This window comes from Acartia tonsa, chromosome 3 (genome assembly GCF_053477335.1).
Source record: "Acartia tonsa isolate MP-2025a chromosome 3, ASM5347733v1, whole genome shotgun sequence".
Taxonomy (NCBI): Eukaryota; Metazoa; Arthropoda; class Copepoda; order Calanoida; family Acartiidae; genus Acartia; species Acartia tonsa.
In genome coordinates this window covers 17,594,064-17,612,357 of record NC_137262.1, presented here as the reverse complement: position 1 = coordinate 17,612,357, position 18,294 = coordinate 17,594,064, and the positions used below count along the sequence as shown (strand labels likewise).

The 18,294-nt window shown below is 31.6% G+C and overlaps 3 protein-coding genes across 3 annotated transcripts; all 3 read right to left on the bottom strand.

Annotated features, from left to right (window-relative positions):
* Positions 1–624: 624 nt before the first annotated feature.
* Positions 625–2,844, bottom strand: LOC145313508 (uncharacterized). Its single transcript, XM_080152947.1, has 2 exons — positions 2,755–2,844; positions 625–2,053 (listed from the first exon to the last, which is right to left on the bottom strand). Exon 2 carries the CDS (start codon positions 2,047–2,049, stop codon positions 772–774), a length of 1,278 nt encoding a protein of 425 aa, XP_080009073.1. The 5' UTR covers positions 2,050–2,053; positions 2,755–2,844; the 3' UTR covers positions 625–771.
* LOC145313509 (uncharacterized) lies at positions 2,824–5,082 on the bottom strand. Its single transcript, XM_080152948.1, has 2 exons — positions 4,964–5,082; positions 2,824–4,384 (listed from the first exon to the last, which is right to left on the bottom strand). The coding sequence occupies exon 2, from the start codon at positions 4,348–4,350 to the stop codon at positions 3,244–3,246; it is 1,107 nt and encodes a 368-aa protein (XP_080009074.1). The 5' UTR covers positions 4,351–4,384; positions 4,964–5,082; the 3' UTR covers positions 2,824–3,243.
* A 7,090-nt stretch (positions 5,083–12,172) lies between these two features.
* Positions 12,173–17,275, bottom strand: LOC145314790 (uncharacterized). Its single transcript, XM_080154869.1, has 6 exons — positions 17,176–17,275; positions 15,104–15,172; positions 14,768–14,834; positions 14,064–14,131; positions 12,746–12,819; positions 12,173–12,402 (listed from the first exon to the last, which is right to left on the bottom strand). Exons 1-6 carry the CDS (start codon positions 17,265–17,267, stop codon positions 12,173–12,175), a joined length of 600 nt encoding a protein of 199 aa, XP_080010995.1. The 5' UTR covers positions 17,268–17,275.
* Positions 17,276–18,294: the final 1,019 nt, after the last annotated feature.

The window sequence follows — 18,294 nt, the reverse complement described above, 5'->3', positions numbered from 1 at the left end:
TTCAGGTTAGTCTAATGCTAATTTTCGCTCAGAATTTGAGTTTCTTGACCTAAAAAACCTATATTTTGATATATAACAAGATATATATTAGAAAAAATGCACTTAACCCCTGCGGGCCACCAACCTAGCCCGCTAAGGCTAGCTTCAGATTAGTCTAATGCTTATTTTAGCTTTAAATTTGAGTTCCTTGACCTAAAAAACCTATAATTAGATGTATCACAACATATGTATTGGGAAAAATGCACTTAACCCCTGCGGGCCACCCACCTAGCCCTCTGGGGTCGGTCCCCGACTTGCTGAATCATCTTAAATAATGTCCATATGAATAGATACAGTGTATTTAAGTAAAAACCCTAAGAAAAAACAATTTAAGGTAAGTTTCCAAATCAAAATAGACCAAAAAAAGCCTAAAAACCCCATTTCCGCAGGGTTTTTCTTACCTAACTTAACCTTAAAATAAAAAAATTTGGATTTTTTTGCCATTTAGATGTAATACCTATAGGACTAGGCTTATATACCAAGTTTGAAGGGTCTAGCTAAATTTTTAGACCATTTTGCTCACGGATTACGAATAAATGTCATTACGCCCCCCCCCCCCCTTTATTCGTACTAAAACATCTAAACAGCCAATATTTAATTTTTAAACATCTAGGCATAATTTTATAACTATCCGATTCCATACACCTAATAATTTTTACAATTTACGTGGACTTTATAATGTAAACATTTAAGCTATTTAAATCTTATCATTTACGACAGATTTTTTTTACCCTATAATCCTTCTTCTATTTCCTCTTTTATAGTTTCTTGGGCATTGTCTTCATTCTTATCTTCCATCTTCATAGGGATATAATTCTCTGTATTCATTTCCTCTTCTTTTATTTCTTCTTTTATGTTTTCTTCATTATTGTCAGCCCCCATCTGGATTGAGAGAAAATCTTGTACAAATAGTTCCCTTTCATTTGTATCTTCATTTGTCTCCTCATTTGTCTCTTCATCTATCTCTTGTTTTATAGTTTCTACCACATTCTCAGATTTCAGATTGATAGAGATAGGATCCTCATCATGAGTTTCATCATCTACTATTTCTTGTTTAATAATATCAGCTTCGCCACATTCAACTAAACTAGTAGAGGCAGACAATGGAAATTCATTTTTATACTCTTCTAACTTATTAATATGTAGAGCTGATTTGTAGTGCCTTAAAAGATGTTGATTGTCGTAAAATGACGACTGACATAAATCACAAGAGTAAGACCTCTCTCCCGTATGGATAACTTTGTGTCTCGTTAAATTACTGCTGACAGCAAATGCCTTTCCACAAAAATCACATGTGAAAGGCTTCTCCCCAGTATGGATCCTTTTGTGCTTTACCAAACCACTAGGGTCAGTAAATACCTTTTCACATATATCACATTTGAACTGCTGATCAACTGTATGAATCCTACTGTGTATCTTTAATTCACCATTGGTTCGGAAAGCCTTTCCACATGTCTCACAAGAGAATGGTTTCTCTCCTGTGTGGACCCTTTGGTGAGCAACCAACTTACTATTTGCTTGGAAAGCCATCAAACATATTTCACATTTGAAAGGCTTCACACCCATGTGGATTCTCCTGTGTACATTTAAATGTCCGATCTGCGTGAAAGACTTGTCACACATGTCACATGAATATGGCTTTTCACCATTATGCACTCTCATGTGTATAGTTAACTGACTGCCGCCAACAAATCCCTTTTGACATACATCACATTTGAATGGTTTATCACCGGTGTGAGTCATCGTGTGCGCAGCCAGGTGAGTCTTACGAGAAAATGCTTTATCGCATAAATCACATTTAAATGGCTTAACACCTGTATGAGTTTTCATGTGAGCGTAAAGGTTTTGCTTGCAGGATATTTCTTTGTAGCAAATACCACAGTTGATCGGTGTTGGCTTTTGTTGTTGTGTTGTGTTGGCTGCTGGTATTCCATTTTCGTGTCCGGGGTCGCCATCTGGTAGATAGGGGGAGGGGGGCTTTATGGAGGAGGGCGACATTGGCTTTTCCATGACTCTAAAATAATAATTATAAAGTTATTTATTGAACACATAACAACACCCTTGTTAACCCTCTATTAACAACTTTATTTCTAACGAATAGTCCATTGAAAATCATCCCCATAATTAATAAGAAAACTTGTCAGTTTCCTCTAAATTGCCTAGTCGAGAACAGTTCCCCCCCCCCCCCCAATTTTGAAATAAATTAAAATAAAGGGAATAGCATTTCGTTTGATTGTGTTTAAAAAAGGCCAGGTTAGGTTTAGGATATTGGGTAGCCCTACAGGATTAAGACGCCAAAGGTATAGGCCCCGCAGGGTAAGGGCACCCAGCATGTGTTAGGCATACAAAAAATACCCCCATTTATCATTCGTTTTTTTAAATAAGGAGGGGGTTCTGTGCTCGCTAGCCGTTTTGAGGGAAAGCTCCAAAGGTTTTAAAGAATGTTCTTTTTTCTCCCAATCAGTATATCAACATATCTTCAATGAAAAATTATGTTCCACACCCTTCCAACTTCATGTAATTCAATAGGTATCTTTTACTGCAACTATTTGAAGGTGTACATAATGCAGACAATATTATTGAGAAAAAAACATATCTTTGATTCTTATCTTTGGTTAGGATAGGTTCAAATATAGTTATAAAAGTCCACAAATATTAGGTAGGGACTTTTTACAGAAACACATTGCTAGCTTAATATAAAATAAATTTACTTACATTTGTTGTAATAAAGTATCAGCTGACTATGAAGTAGAAATATTATTTTCAGGTTATTTCTTTTACATCTTATATCTGAAATATAAATATACATAATTTAGCAAATATTAATCACTACCTATTAATTAACAGAAAATAAGTATTTTAGTTTAGGTAAAAAAATTAAATTCTACTTTGTAAAGGTGTAGAATATTAGGTAGGTATGTAAATTTTTAAAAAGGGGGGGGGGGGTATGCAACCATCTCGTAATCAATGAGTGAATGGTATTTAGAATTCGAATTTCGATCTGAAATTTTGCATGAGTAATCCTTGGTAGGTCTATTTTCCCTCAATCGAACAAAAAGTTGAAAAAGTAAAGGCTGGCGGCTAGCAGCTTAACCGTTTAAACGTTTTTTTGCCTATTTTCAGAGAATAATAAAAATCATCAGCCGATAGCTTATATGGAAAATTATAATTTGAAACAAACATTTATTTAAAAATTAATTTATCTTAGTCATGAATATTCTCTCTTTCTTCTTGTTTTCTTGTATCTTCATTGTTGCCAGCCTCCATCTCGATAGAGAGGAAGTCCTCAACAAAAAATTCGTCTTCGTTTATATCTTCATTATTAGTTTCTTTGGCATTGTCATCATCTATATTGATAGAAAGAGGATCCTTGTCAAAAGTTTCCGTTTCTTCTACCTCACATTTAATATCGGCACAATCAACAGAAGCAGAAGATTGTAATTTAGTTTTTAATGAATCTTCCAGCTTTTTCAGGTGCTTTGCAGATTTATTATGTCTTAAAAGATTTTGATTGTCATAAAAAGATAACTGACATATATCACAAGAAAAAGGCTTTTCGCCTTTATGAATATTCTTATGCCTAATTAAATTACTACTCACAGAAAATGCCTTACCACACAAATCACAGGCAAATGGTTTTTCTCCTGTGTGTACTCTGTAATGCTTTCTTAAATCACCACTTTTATTAAATATCTTTCTGCAGACATCACATCTTAATAACATCTGCTTATCATCTTGTATTAAAGTTTCTTCAATATTATCATCCTCTTTGTAGTACAGAAATTCTAAATCTTCACCTTCTTCTTTAACAATAACTTCACAAAAATCAACAAAACTGGCATCAGAAGAAGAAACATCTGCTACAGTCTTAGAAGATTCCAATTTCTTAAGATGTCTAACTGATTTGTTATGTTTATCCAAATCACCACTTTGAATAAATGCCTTGACACAAATATCACAGGAGTAGATCTTCTCGCCAGTATGAATTCTTTTATGTCTTTTCAAATTACTACTTTCAGAAAATGCTTTCTCACATAAATCGCATTCGTAAGGTTTTTCGCCTGTATGAACTCTTTTGTGTCTTGTCAAATCTTGGTTATTGGCAAAAGCCTTATCACATTGATCACATGAGAATGGCTTCTTATCTGCATGAGTTCTTATATGGGTTTTCAAATTACTACACACTGAAAATGTCTTCCCACAAATGTCACATTTGTATGGTTTCTCGCCTGTATGAATTCTCATGTGAATTTCGTGTCTGTATTTGTTAGGGAACACTTTGTAGCAAACATCACAAGTACTCGTGCTCATCTTGGATTTTCTCCAAGCTCGAATGTTTTTACCGCTGAAAAATAATAAATATCTTCACTTTCTACGTAAATAATTTAATGATTCTTTGATAATTGATATATCTTGTCTTTGTAAAGGTAGAGGAGAGGGGGGCAGATGTGACACTTTTTAAAACTAAGGAAGTAAACTGAGAAAAAAATCATATGCACTGAAATTTGGCATGGCAAGAGCGGCGGTTCCGCAACAGATTCTTCATAGTTTTACCTTGTACCCTTAGCCACCGACCCCCTAAATGACCATTTTTGCAAAACCCCTCATCTAATGATAAACAAAAATACCTATTATAAATCATGTTCAGACATACTTTTGGGGTTAGGGAATATTTTCTTCTGTTTACTAACTTTTACAAAATGCTTATTTGGCTACATTTCCTCACCCCCCCCCCCTTAAAAAAAATTAATATGCCACCCCTTTCCCTACAGAAAGAGCTTTACACCCCACTGAACTTTAAGCTGAAATCAAATGTTCTCACAATTGTGATAAACCTTTAATTATCTTTGATATTCGATATTTTTCTTATAGCCAATAAGAGGGGACGGGATATAGGAGTATAGTAGTAAGTGAATAAAAGTACCTAGGTAATTATGAAAGTTTTAATTATGTTCACGGCCTTAGACAAACAATCATTCTTAAATCACTTTGAAATGTCTGAAAAATATGTGTTAATTTTCACTCAAAACGTCAAATTAATATTTAAATAGACGTGAATAGAGGTAGCATTTCTCACCATCTTGTCCAAACTACGTAAGTGATTGAAAGGCAAGTGTCGTAGAGTTGAGAAAGAAAATAATACTATGGAGATAATATTTATAGATAATTTAACATATACAATATACATTTACAAAAAAAAATCTGAAAGTTTTCGTTTTTTTTATCATATGTTGCCGTTTAATTTAAATTGAATGTATAATATGAACAACTATGAATAAAAATACAAGCTTTAACCACTTTTTAAATAATAGATAAGAGCGAAAATAGCCTTTCTTAATCCAATTTCCTTTAGTAACAAAATATATATATACAATATTTTAACTTTATTATTTAGCTCATGCTATACAAATTGAAATGTTATACAAATTGAAATGTTATCCTAGTTTCTTTAATCTTGTATATAATACGCTAATTTTGTAATTTATATCAGTGATATATTATATTGGGGTCAAGCTGCGCGCTTCTCAAAAGTTGATATAAAAAAAGTAAATAAAAACCGGTGTACGTATATACAATTTATTAACTTTGTAACTAATATTACATCGATATGTTTATCAATTTTGCCGTGCATTTCTAGTTTTTAAGAAGTTATACTTATTTTTAGCTTTCTGAGATGTTTTTAAATATCCTAATGATAAATTAACAGAATATCCGCAATAATTTTTCCACCTGCATATTGCATAAGGTGAAATTAATTCGTTTCACATGTTTTTTATTGCAAAATTTTCCTATTTATGGAATTATTTAAGCACTAAAATACGGCTCTATAACAAATATATAGTCTAGATAAATATTCTATTCATTAATTAATAACAAAATTTGCATAAAATGGTCAAAGTTATGAAAAAATAAATTTTTTGTAAAATAAATGTTGTTAGTAAACACAGAATGAATGCCGCACTTTTTTATTACGGAATAATGTCGTCGTTTCAACAACATTACCTTGCAAACTTTCCAAAACATTTAAAATCATGTAAAATAAGCAAAAAAACTTTTTTAGGATTATATGCAAATATAAATATAAAAAAACTTCTTCTTTTTACTTTGATCATGTATAGTTATTAAGATCTTCTAAAATAACGGCAAATTTACAATGTACAAAGACGACATTTTGTATTTCTATATTTATGTGGCATTTTATCAGTATAAATAAACAAATGTATTTTGATAAAATATCTTGTTTTACTGTAAAAATGCTTTAAAATCTTGATAAATAAAGTTTTTAAAAACTATGTTTATGAATGATATGTACCCTAACAGTGTATAAATCTCTGAACCGAATCAAATTTACCTTTATTTTTTTTATAAATGCATGCTTTAATTCCATTTGGTTTGTTTGGCCAAATTTGTCAAATCTCTATCAAATCATCTATAGATTTCACGATAATTGAAATAATTCAATTTCAGATATTGATGACTGAAGTAATTTGATACAAAAATAGGTATACTTTAAGAGTATAAAATTTAATAGAACTTTTGTATAGCCTATTCGATCTCTTCAGAAATTTATGATTGTTTTGTTTCTACTTCAAGAAAATGACGTTAACATAAATAATACTTGAAAATCAAAATATTTTGTAATCTTGGAATTTTGTAATATCATTAATTTTATTCTCATATACCAAATTAAAGTAGGTATAAAAATTGTTTTCTTTTCAGTTAACCTGCGAATAAAAGATTCACAATGCAGACCTGTGAAATTTGCAAAAAGGAGTTTAAAACAAAGACTCAGCTTACGGTTCATATGAGATATCATACAGGTGAAAAGCCATTCAAATGTGATTCATGTGATAAGGCATTTTTTACACCTGCTCATTTGAAAACACACAAGATGACCCATACAGGCGAAAAGCCATTTAAATGTGAGGTGTGTGATAAGACATTCTCATTAAATCAGCTACTGCAAAGACACATAAGAACTCATACTGGTGAGAAACCATATAAATGCGAAATTTGTGAAAAATCTTTTTCACAACAAGGAAGAATTACGGAACACATGAGGACACACACAGGTGAAAAGCCACATGTATGTGGCGTATGTAAAAAATCATTTGCGCACAAAAGTGCATTAATTTGTCATAAGAGAATTCATACAGGCGAAAAGCCATACTCCTGTGACACATGTAAAAGGGCATTTACAAACTTTGGTGACTTGAGTAGGCACAAATTATCTCATACGGGCGAAAAGCCATACCCATGTGAAATATGCCAGAGTTCTTTTAACTCCAGTTCAGACCTGTCAAGGCACAACAGAACTGCTTTTCATATTAAGAATTTAGAATCTATTACGGAAACAAACACACCCACGCCTTCCATAAGTTTTGTTGATTATTGCGAAACTGATATTAAACCAGAAATCAAAGAGGAACCTCTTAGTAACGATCCTCTGTTTTTCCAAATAGAGGATGATGACTTTATAAAGCAGGAAATTAAAGAAGAACTTCAGGACACAGATGATATATCAATTCCACCAAAATCTGAGGAGGAAAGAAGTTTTACTTTAGATATTGTTAAAACTGAAATTGAAATATGATTAACAGTTATTGCAAATGTTTCCCAACTAAGATAAGATTAACTTTAGGTATACCAGAACAAGTTAGAATTTATAAAATGAGTTTTCATCCATTAGTTAAACAGTCTTAATTACCTTTAAATGTTTATTGGCTTGTGTGTGTTATTCAAACTTACCAAACTAATATTGTACATGCACATTATACAAAAAGATAATCTTGAAAAATGAAATTTTTTGGGTTCATTTAATAATTCAATTTTTAATGTTACCTATTGTTTTTAATTTCATACAAACTTCGTCATATTTATTTAGATTAAATATCATGTCAATAATCAATTTAATAATCACAAATTTTTACTAATAGAAATTATCACATTATTTTGTTTATGATGTTTTTAGTAGCGAAGCTACTCTATAATTCCGAATTTCCGTCCGTCCGTCTGTCCGTAATGAATAAATTGGGGGAAACGTGATTTTCTCGGCTCCTATTCAAATTAGACAGCTGAAATTTTTAGAGAAGATTCCTATGACATATGCCCATCTAATCTATACAATTTTTTTTTCCATCTGTCTGTTATTTGGAGTGCTAGATCGATTCCTAGATTTTTTATTTTTCGTGATTTTCTCAATTCCTTTTCAAGATAGAGGGCTGAAATTTTCAGGGATTTTGATTTTACATTCTACATATGTTCACCAAGTTCATGAAGATTTGTTTATAGATTGGAGTGCTAGATCGATTCCTAGATTTTTAGGTTTTCAAGATTTTCTTTATTCCTATTCAGGATTGATGGCTGAAATTATCAAGGAATGATTATACCCATATTTTACACATTTCCATAAAGTTTCATTAAGATTTGTCCATTAATTGCGGTGCTAGATAGATTCCTAGATTTTTAATTTTTCGTGATTTTAAAGGTTGCGTGATTTTAAAGGTTTCGTTATTTTATCAAGTTTAATGTTTATTGTATGACACTGCTCTATAGTAAATTTTTGTCCGATATCCATTCATAATTTTTGAGCTTCGCTACTTATGGAAGTTGTCATCCTTGTTTAAAGTATACCTAAAGAAATTTAAGTAAGGGGGGGGGGGGAGTTTGTACAGTTATAGGAAATGAAATTCAGTACCAAATTTTGCCCTGGCCGTTTGGGCTTGTTTTTATAGTTATCAACCTAATTCTTTTTGTAAGCGCTCTTATATGATTGGATCTACCTGTAAAACTTTAGAAGTTTCATTTTGGGACTTTCCCTTAAAGGGGCTAGTGGAGCAAAAGACCCCCAAACACTAAAATTTTAAGTTCTGAGCCTATTTTCAGAGATATTGAGACGATTTTTTTTATGAAAACACTTTTTAACAAAACCGAACTAAGTAGCCAATACAAATTTCATTTTGGGACTTTCCTTCTAGGGACTAGTGGAGCAAAAGGCCCCCAAACACTAAAATTTTAAATTCTGAGCCTATTTTTAGAGATATTGAGATGATTTTTTTTATGAAAACTTTTTTCACAAAACCGAACTAAATAGCCATTACAAATTTCATTTTGGGACTTTCCTTTAAAGGGGCTAGTAGAGCAAAAGACCCCCCAAACACTAAAATTTTAAATTCTGAGCCTATTTTCAGAGATATTGAGACGATTTTTTTTATTGAAAACACTTTTTAACAAAACCGAACTAAGTAGCCAATACAAATTTCATTTTGGGACTTTCCTTCTAGGGGCTAGTGGAGCAAAGGCCCCCCAAACACTAAAATTTTAAGTTCTGATGATTTTTTAAAATGAAAATATTTTTAACAAAACCGAACTAAGTAGCCATTACAAATTTCATTTTGGGACTTTCCTTCTATGGGCTAGTTGAGCAAAAGACCCCCCAAACACTAAAATTTTAAGTTCTGAGCCTATTTTTTGAGATATGAGATGATTTTTTCAAATGAAAATATTTTTAACAAAACCAAACCAAGTAGCCATTGCAAATTTCATTTTCATGATTTGAAAACATTTTTAACAAAACCGAATTAAGGAACCATTACAGATTTTATTTTGGGACTTTCCTTCTAGGGACTAGTGGAGCTAAAGGCCCCCCAAACACTGAAATTTTAAGTTCTTAGCCTATTTTTAGAGATAATGAGACGATTTTTTTAATGAAAATATTTTTAACAAAACCAAACTAAGCAGCCATTACAAATTTCATTTTGGGACTTTCCTTCTAGGGACTAGTGGAGCAAAAGACTCCCAAACACTAAAATTTTAAGTTCTGAGCCTATTTTTAGAGATATTGAGATGATTTTTTTAAATGAAAATATTTTTAACAAAACCAAACCAAGTAGCCATTGCAAATTTCATTTTGGGACTTTCCTTCTAGGGACTAGTGGAGCAAAAGACCCCCAAACACTAGAATTTCTGAACTTATTTTTAAAGATATTATGGCTGATTTTTTTAATGAAATTTTTTTTCAAATAACTGAAATAAATAATCAGAAGATAAAATTTTAGTGTTTGGGGGTCTTTTGCTCCACTAGCCCCTGTAAGGAAAGTTCCAAAATAAAAAGTTTGTATTGGCTACTTAGTTCGGTTTTGTTAAAAATGTTTTCATTAAAAAAATCATCTCAATATCTCTGAAAGTAGGCTCAGAACTTAAAATTTTAGTGTTTTGGGGTCTTTTGCTCCACTATTCCCTAGAAGGAAAGTCCCAAAATGAAATTTGTAATGGCGACTTAGTTCGGTTTTGTTAAAAATGCTTTTATTAAAAAAATCGTCTCAATATCTCTAAAAATAGGCTCAGAACTGAAAATTTTAGTGTTTGGGGGGCCTTTTGCTCTACTAGCCCATAGAAGGAAAGGCCCAAAATGAAATTTGTATTGGCTACTTAGTTCGGTTTTGTGAAAAATGTTTTCATTAAAAATCATCTCAATATCTCTGAAAATAGGCTCAGAACTTAAAATTTTAGTGTTTGGGGGGCCTTTTGCTCCACTAGCCCATAGAAGGAAAGTCCCAAAATGAAATTTTTATTGGCTACTTAGTTTGGTTTTGTTAAAAATGTTTTCATTAAAAAAATCGTCTCAATATCTCTGAAAATAGGCTCAGAATTTAAAATTTTAGTGTTTGGGGGTCTTTTGCTCAACTAGCCCCTAGAAGGAAAGTCCCAATATGAAATTTGTAATGGCTACTTAGTTTGGCTTTGTTAAAAATATTTTCATTTTAAAAAAATTATCTCAATATCTCTAAAAATAGGCTCAGAACTTAAAATTTTAGTGTTTGTGGGGCCTTTTGCTCCACTAGCCCCTAGAAGGAAAGTCCCAAAATGAAATTTGTATTGGCTACTTAGTTCGGTTTTGTTCAAAAGTGTTTTCATTAAAAAAATCGTCTCAATATCTCTGAAAATAGGCTCAGAATTTAAAATTTTAGTGTTTGGGGGTCTTTTGCTCCACTAGCCCCTAGAAGGAAAGTCCCAAAATGAAATTTGTATTGGCTACTTAGTTCGGTTTTGTTAAAAAGTGTTTTCATTAAAAAAATCGTCTCAATATCTCTGAAAATAGGCTCAGAACTTAAAATTTTAGTGTTTGGGGGGTCTTTTACTCCACTAGCCCCTATAAGGGAAAGTCCCAAAATGAAATTTGTAATGGCTACTTAGTTCGGTTTTGTGAAAAAAGTTTTCATAAAAAAAAATCATCTCAATATCTCTGAAAATAGGCTCAGAACTTAAAATTTTAGTGTTTGTGGGGCCTTTTGCTCCACTAGCCCCTAGAAGGAAAGTCCCAAAATGAAATTTGTATTGGTTACGTAGTTCGGTTTTGTTAAAAAGTGTTTTCATAAAAAAAATCGTCTCAATATCTCAGAAAATAGACTCAGAACTTAAAATTTTAGTGTTTGGGGGTCTTATGCTCCACTAGCCCCTTTAAGGGAAAGTCCCAAAATTCAATTTTTAAAGTTTTACAGGTAGATCTAATCATATAAGAGCGCTTACAAAAAGAATTAGGTTGATAACTATAAAAACAAGCCCAAACGGCCAGGGCAAAATTTGGTACTGAATTTCATTTCCTATAACTGTACAAACTTCCCCCCCCCCCCCTTAGTTATGTGTACTTTTCTTTTTCCAATTATGAAGAGTTATCAAAATAAATTATAGATTTATTTGCGATATTTCGACTTAACCCTCATAATCATAAGTATAAGAATAATAGGTATAAGATGTATTTGAGCTGGAATAATAGTAACTAGTATTAGAAATAGAACTAGAATAGTAGGTGTAGTCAGTGCTCTTTGATGAATCTATTATTCCATAATCAGTTGAACCTTTCATATAAACATAATGTTAATGATAAAGAGTCAGACCTTTATCTTTGGCATTTCTCTAATCTGCCACAAAATGTTTGGTATAAGATTTCTTAATTTTAGCTTTACTTACAAGCAGGCCTTAATTAAACCAGTCTAGTCCTAATTGTGCTTTTTAATGAGTTGGGATTATTTATTCGCTAATCCATTTCTTCTCAGTAACTATTTTAACTAGGTATTAAAAACAGCAGTAGGAACTACATCAATTAATTTTCTCAGCTATGAAACAATTTGTTCTAAAATGTGAACAAACAATCACATTCTTTACAATAATCAGCCTCGCCCGAATTGATTTCTTTATATTTTGATAAAGCTAAAAATATTATGTTTATTCCTGAACCTCCAGTACTATAGTCAGTTGACTGAAAACCTTCGCCACCAACGGTAGATGTTCCGGGTATACTGGAGGTGCTATTTATTGGTAGTTGTGTAGTTGAGTTCATTGCCGTTTTATTTACTTCAATTACTACAAATGTAAAGAAAATTGTTATACTGTATGCTTATGAAATATCTATAGATAAAAAATATTATATTAAAAACTTGGAACGCTTTTAGAAATGTTTTGTCAAAGAAGACAATCACTACTTATGTGTTATAAAGTTTGGAGATTATCAAAGTTTCTAAAAGTAAAAATATTCACGAGGGTAAATATTTTCGGGGGTAACATTAAATCTTTGGCTGTACTAAGTAACTGTTCAAAATTTTCTACCAATAATTTAAACTTTGAAAAGAAGTTATTATGTTCTTTATGTTCTCTAGTCACTCGTCGTCTCACAACTTAACCATAACAATATTATTTTGTTGAATACCTTCTACACATGTATCTCCAACCATTTCACATTTATTGACATTGGTAACACCAAAATCTTGTTCATTTACAGCCCTAATAAACACAGTAATTTAAATCGTATGAAAGCTAAGTATGCTTTACTCATAATGCCTAGCATGCAAAGAAACCCTGACCACACTGCGTTATACTAGAAACGTTAAAATGGTTCTTGCTGCTATGTACTTGGCTCAACACATAGCGCATTTGCTTGTTGTCGTGGAGGTGATGGGATGAAGTCTTGGCTCAACATCGCGTTAAAATTAAAAACACAAAAAAACCATGCACAGTTAGGACTTCCAGACAGAGGTCGTGCAATTGAAGAGTGGGTTGTCTTTTATGGGTTACCTTTCTTAATACCCTGGGCAATTGAGCGCGTTACACTGCAATACACATTCAGAATATGTTCAAGGTGGCATGGAGAGGACGGTACTTGCTTACATGTGGTAGACTGGAGCACCGAAACCCCCCCCCCCCGCTTAGTTTTGACAAAAATAAAAAATAAGGGGGGGGGGGTAGTTTTTTAATGTCTGGAAAACGGCAAGGAGGAAAAAAGCACGGCAAGGCAAAGAATTAACCCCCCCCCTTAATTTTGAAGAAAATCAAAAATAAGGGGGGGGTAGATTTTTCACTGTAGAACACGCCAGAAAATTGAGTGAGGTAAATCAAGTAAATCCAGTATGCCAGAGGGGAAACCTTATTACGAGATATTCATGTTTTGGGGCATAATTTCCTTATTTATTGACTGATTTTAGTAATTGATGTATCCCTGAACAGGTAGTCTTAAGGAGAATATATCAGAAGTGTTTTCATGGGGACAGGGATACATCAATTACTAAAATCAGTCAATAAATAAGGAAATTATGCTCCAAAACATGAATATCCCTGTTATAAGGTTTCCCCTCTGGTATACTGGATTTACTTGATTTACCTCACTCAACTTTCTGGCGTGTTGTACAGTGAAAAAACTACCCCCCCTTATTTTTGATTTTCTTCAAAATTAAGGGGGGGGGGGGTAATTCTTTGCCTTGCGGTGCTTTTTTCCTCCTTGCCGTTTTCCAGACATTAAAAAACTACCCCCCCCCCCTTATTTTTGATTTTTGTCAAAACTAAGCGGGGGGGGGGGGGGGGGTTCGGTGCTCCGGTCTTCACATGTAAGCAAGCACCGAGAGGACTTGTACCTGAAGCGTCACCTAGCCCCCAAGAGGTCAAGTACCATGGACGTCGACGTTCACTAGAAGTCAAAGAGGACCTCAACCCTAATAAGCAGATTTTCTACTTTAATTTCTAAATAAACTTACAAGTACAAAGTAGATCCAATTTGAGAAACAACATCTGTAACATCACTTACTGTATAACATGTTTTGTCCTGAAGAAATATCTATAATACCAAGTAGCTTGATGTCTGTCCGAACGTCCGTCCCTTAAGATCTCGGTAACCACTGGACCGATGAGATTCAACTCTTCAGGGAATATACCTACTGGTCTTGTGGTGGTTTTAGGGTATTTTCTTGGGGGAGTGAACACCCCCAAAAACCAATTAATTAATTAATCTGGATTTCAAGGTCTTTCAGCAAATACTCTTAAATTGAATTAATTGCCCATTGTCCCCTCCCTTACTCCCTTTGTAGCAGTGCCTAATTTTTTAAAACAAATTCTATATAGAAGGGTTGACTTCCCCTTATCTCATAGGGAGAAGCCCCTAGAGGCTAGGAGCGAAGCCGCTAGTTTAATAATAAACTAAAGAGTGTCTCTTGTTGGTTATATACGATTTCCTCTGGCTATATTTAATATACTTTGAATTTTTCTTGTGATTATTCCCCTCTAATATTTCTTTATTTGATTATTCTTTAGGAACTTATTTTCCTCTCTTCCAAGGCAATTTCTGTTCTTTTCGGTAAAAATCTCGTTTTCTTTACATGATCTCAATATCTTTTAATAATGAGCTTTGTCAAAAATGTTGTCATCCTTGTTTAAATTCAAATTGTTTTTCAAAAAATAAAACCTTTATTAAAACTCCAGGACAAATTGTTTGTTCGCTGCAGATTGTCATACATTTTGAAGCAAGTTTACTAAAAAAAAGTTTATTAAAAATTCATTCCTGAATATCCCCATCTTAAATTCAAATACAAAATGTAGGAACAAATCAGACAAATTATTTTTTGGTTGCCTTTGAATCGCAGATGAATTCATATTCATATACTAATTATTTATGCCTTTTTTTGGATAGGTTAGGGTAATTAAAGGTCATAAAGGCCCACATAGATAAACGATTAAAATGCAGTTTGAAATAAACTGTGGAACCGAAAATAATGAACTAAACAATATTTTCTCAATTTACCTTTCTCCAACCATTAGGTTATGATGTTGAACAGTTCCAGTTATTGACATGTCTCCAAAATAATCATATCTTAATGAGGATGACAATATACATTGAAAGCAAAACTCATTATATCAGATAAAAGTAAATATATAAAGGGTAGTACTCATACACAGATACGCTTAATTTTTTATATATATTAAAGCAGTGGCGTACAAATCGATTCACTAGAAGGCTGTAAATTTCACTGCATGATAGACTCGAAATAAAGTATTACCAAACTTTACCAATAAACTGTAAACAAATATGATAAATATACAAGCAAAATAACAAGTTAATGTTGAATTTCAATTCCTTCTCGTCCCTTCTTAAGCATAAAATGAATTTGAAAATTTTGAAAATAGATTTTAATTTCCTTATAAGGATGTTGTTTTTATTTGTCGTCTTTATGACAGGTAAATATTTTATAAATATATTTCTTAAATTATATATAAAAGAAAATATTATACAATAATATCAAATTAAATTAAAAGTATTTCAACTTGTTTTATTTTTTTTTGGTACTAAACTCATCCCTGACTTGAATGAGAGAAAAAGTTTGTTTTGAATCAGATTGCAGAAAGAACATAATAATAAAATACACAATAGTCTCTTTGTGAGTTTAAATTTATAACATTATCTTTTGTTAATGAATTAATGAAAATTATTTTGTTTGAAATTTGACTAAATGACATCTCGTATAATATACTTTACATTCCATCTTAAAAATAAATCTGTAAGGTGTATATATATGTTTAGATATCTGTAAACCACCAATTTATGACTATTGATTTTTGATCAGCTGTAGGTTTCAATACTAGATGTTTTTTTAAGTAGCGCAGCTACTCTAAATCTAGAGAATAAATATAATTTTGCTTAGAATTTACTTTTAGGTGTTTTAAACATTGTAAATTAAAGATTTTGTTTTAATAATTAATATTTTACAACAATATCTTCTAAAAACTGTGAGGAAGTTTGATAAAATTACATTTATTTTGCAAGCTTGTTTGAAAATATTTCATTATTTTTATAATTCTGACAAAATAGATTTTCTGTTTAAATAAATAACATAGCCACAAAAAGGTTTAAGTAGTTATTGAAATATTCTATTACTATTCTTGCTAATTAAATATTCGTTAACTATGTTTAATTTGCATTTTTAAAATAGACAAGAAAAATATCCTACTTAAATGCTAATTTTATGAAGTTATCTTAAACCTTTTCCAAAAGTTTGTTTTATAAAACTTTTTTATTTTTCATTGATTTTATTGATTATATAGGTTAAAAATATCAAAAGTATTTTTCAAAGGCTACAGATAAATTTTGATTAATTTCGATTTTTGATTTTTTAAATTTTTTTAAAAATCTGCAAGAATATGCATGTCTATTCAAAGAATAGATTATATAAAAAACAAAATTAAACATATTCAGGCTATCAAAAAGAAAAAATTATTCTTTTTTACCATTAAATCGCAAATATTTAAAATCATTAGATTTTAAGCTTTTTTTGCATGGAAACACATTTTTTCAGTTATTTTTTCTCAACAATGGATCTTAAATGATTATTACTGAAAACTTTTATGAAAATGTTATTATCCAAAACTTTAAATAAAGGAAATAATTGCCGTTTGCAAAAATGTGTGCAAAAAGTTGCCAATATCTCGTTAGAAGGGAGTTAATGGATTTGAATTCTTACTGCTTATGAGTTAGTGGACTATAAACTATTAGAAAAGTATCACTTTAAGGTGAAATTTTGAGGGTCAACTTTTTTTCTTTTAAAATTCGCAGTGATTTATTACGGGTGGGAAAATGGTAAGGAAGGCCTTTCATATTTCGAATTTTTTAAGGGGAGTTTTGAAATCTGCCCCTACAACTTGCTACTGGATAACGTCTGCATAATATTATCTTGTACAGAATTTAACATTTTTGATGTTGCTGTACGTAGTTGTACATTTTTTACGATTTTAAAATTGTGCCTTTTCGTTCCAGGAATCCAATTTTTGATCTATTTAACCAAAATGTGTCCATATTGAGTAAACATATTATTTTATTACCTTCGTATTTTAACGTTCATCTCAGGAAATACACCTTTAACCACATTGTTAATGGAAAATAACAGAAAACAGAACAGTTTTGTTCTACACATTTTTAAGTTGATCTATAAATTTAGATTTGCAAGTGTGTATGTATAAATTTTCGAATTTAATTTGCTAAATGTGCTTTATAGTTGGTAGTTTTGTGTAGAATATGGTATTTAAATTTGTCAATCATATTTATTATCCTCAAACTTCTTTAAATTTCATTGGATAAGAAAACATCAAAAGCTTTACTTTAGTTAAAGCGACATTTTTACTGCTTCCATAGTTTCTTAAGCTCTAGCCTCAAGGTGCTTGCTAGGAAAGTTTTATCATTAACGCCACTTTCAATTTTTGTGGTATCCCCCAAGGAGCCTAGTCGAGCACAGAAATACCCTCCTTTATTTTTAAATTAATTTATGTTTATGTTTTTCCTTAGGGTAGGTTATTTTGGGTACAGAGTTAGGGCACCGCAGGTATAAGACCCGCAAAGTTAGGCAACCCCGCAGGGGCTAAGCATAGATAAAGATAAATTCCCTAATTAACACTAAGGGCAGCGGTTTTGACACTTTTGCGTATTATAGGCTTTGTCTTTGGAGTGAGAGGATAGATTATGTCACAAAAAAGTTTCCTTTTAGGATGTAGTTTTCTTATTTAAAAAAAATTGGATTTGGCCTCCAGGTTGTCTCTGGAAAGGAAAAGATGAAATTTTGTTTTGTTTTGTTTGAAGAGTTAGAGTTCAACTTATAAAACAAACTATGCATGTTTTATCTTCAAATATGTAAATAACATTCAAAAAGATGCATATTTTGTTTTATAACCTGACTTCTAACTCTTCAAAAAATTTTTTTTTCATTTTTACCTGTACAGAGACAACTTACCACTTTTGATTAGGGTTTCCCAGTGACTAACATAAAATAATCATTTATACAGTTTATTATTAGTAACTGTCATAAATAAATTAATTGAAAAACCTTTAAGTGCAATTTTTGACAAATACTTTTTGTTGCTCTTTTGAATAAAATGATAAGTAAATGAGAAAAAAAAAAATTCGATCTAAATTATTCATTATCTATAATGAACATTCACATAGAGTGA

Coding starts and splice junctions, on each gene's coding strand:
- LOC145313508 (XM_080152947.1), bottom strand. CDS start 2,049: ATGGAAAAGCCAATGTCGCCCTCCTCCATAAAGCCCCCCTCCCCCTAT.
- LOC145313509 (XM_080152948.1), bottom strand. CDS start 4,350: ATGAGCACGAGTACTTGTGATGTTTGCTACAAAGTGTTCCCTAACAAA.
- LOC145314790 (XM_080154869.1), bottom strand. CDS start 17,267: ATGTGTAGAACAAAACTGTTCTGTTTTCTGTTATTTTCCATTAACAAT. Junction 14,835..15,103: donor AACCTAATGGTTGGAGAAAG/GTAAATTGAGAA, acceptor ACTTTTTTTTAG/TAAACTTGCTTCAAAATGTA. Junction 12,820..14,063: donor ATTGGATCTACTTTGTACTT/GTAAGTTTATTT, acceptor TGTGTTTATTAG/GGCTGTAAATGAACAAGATT.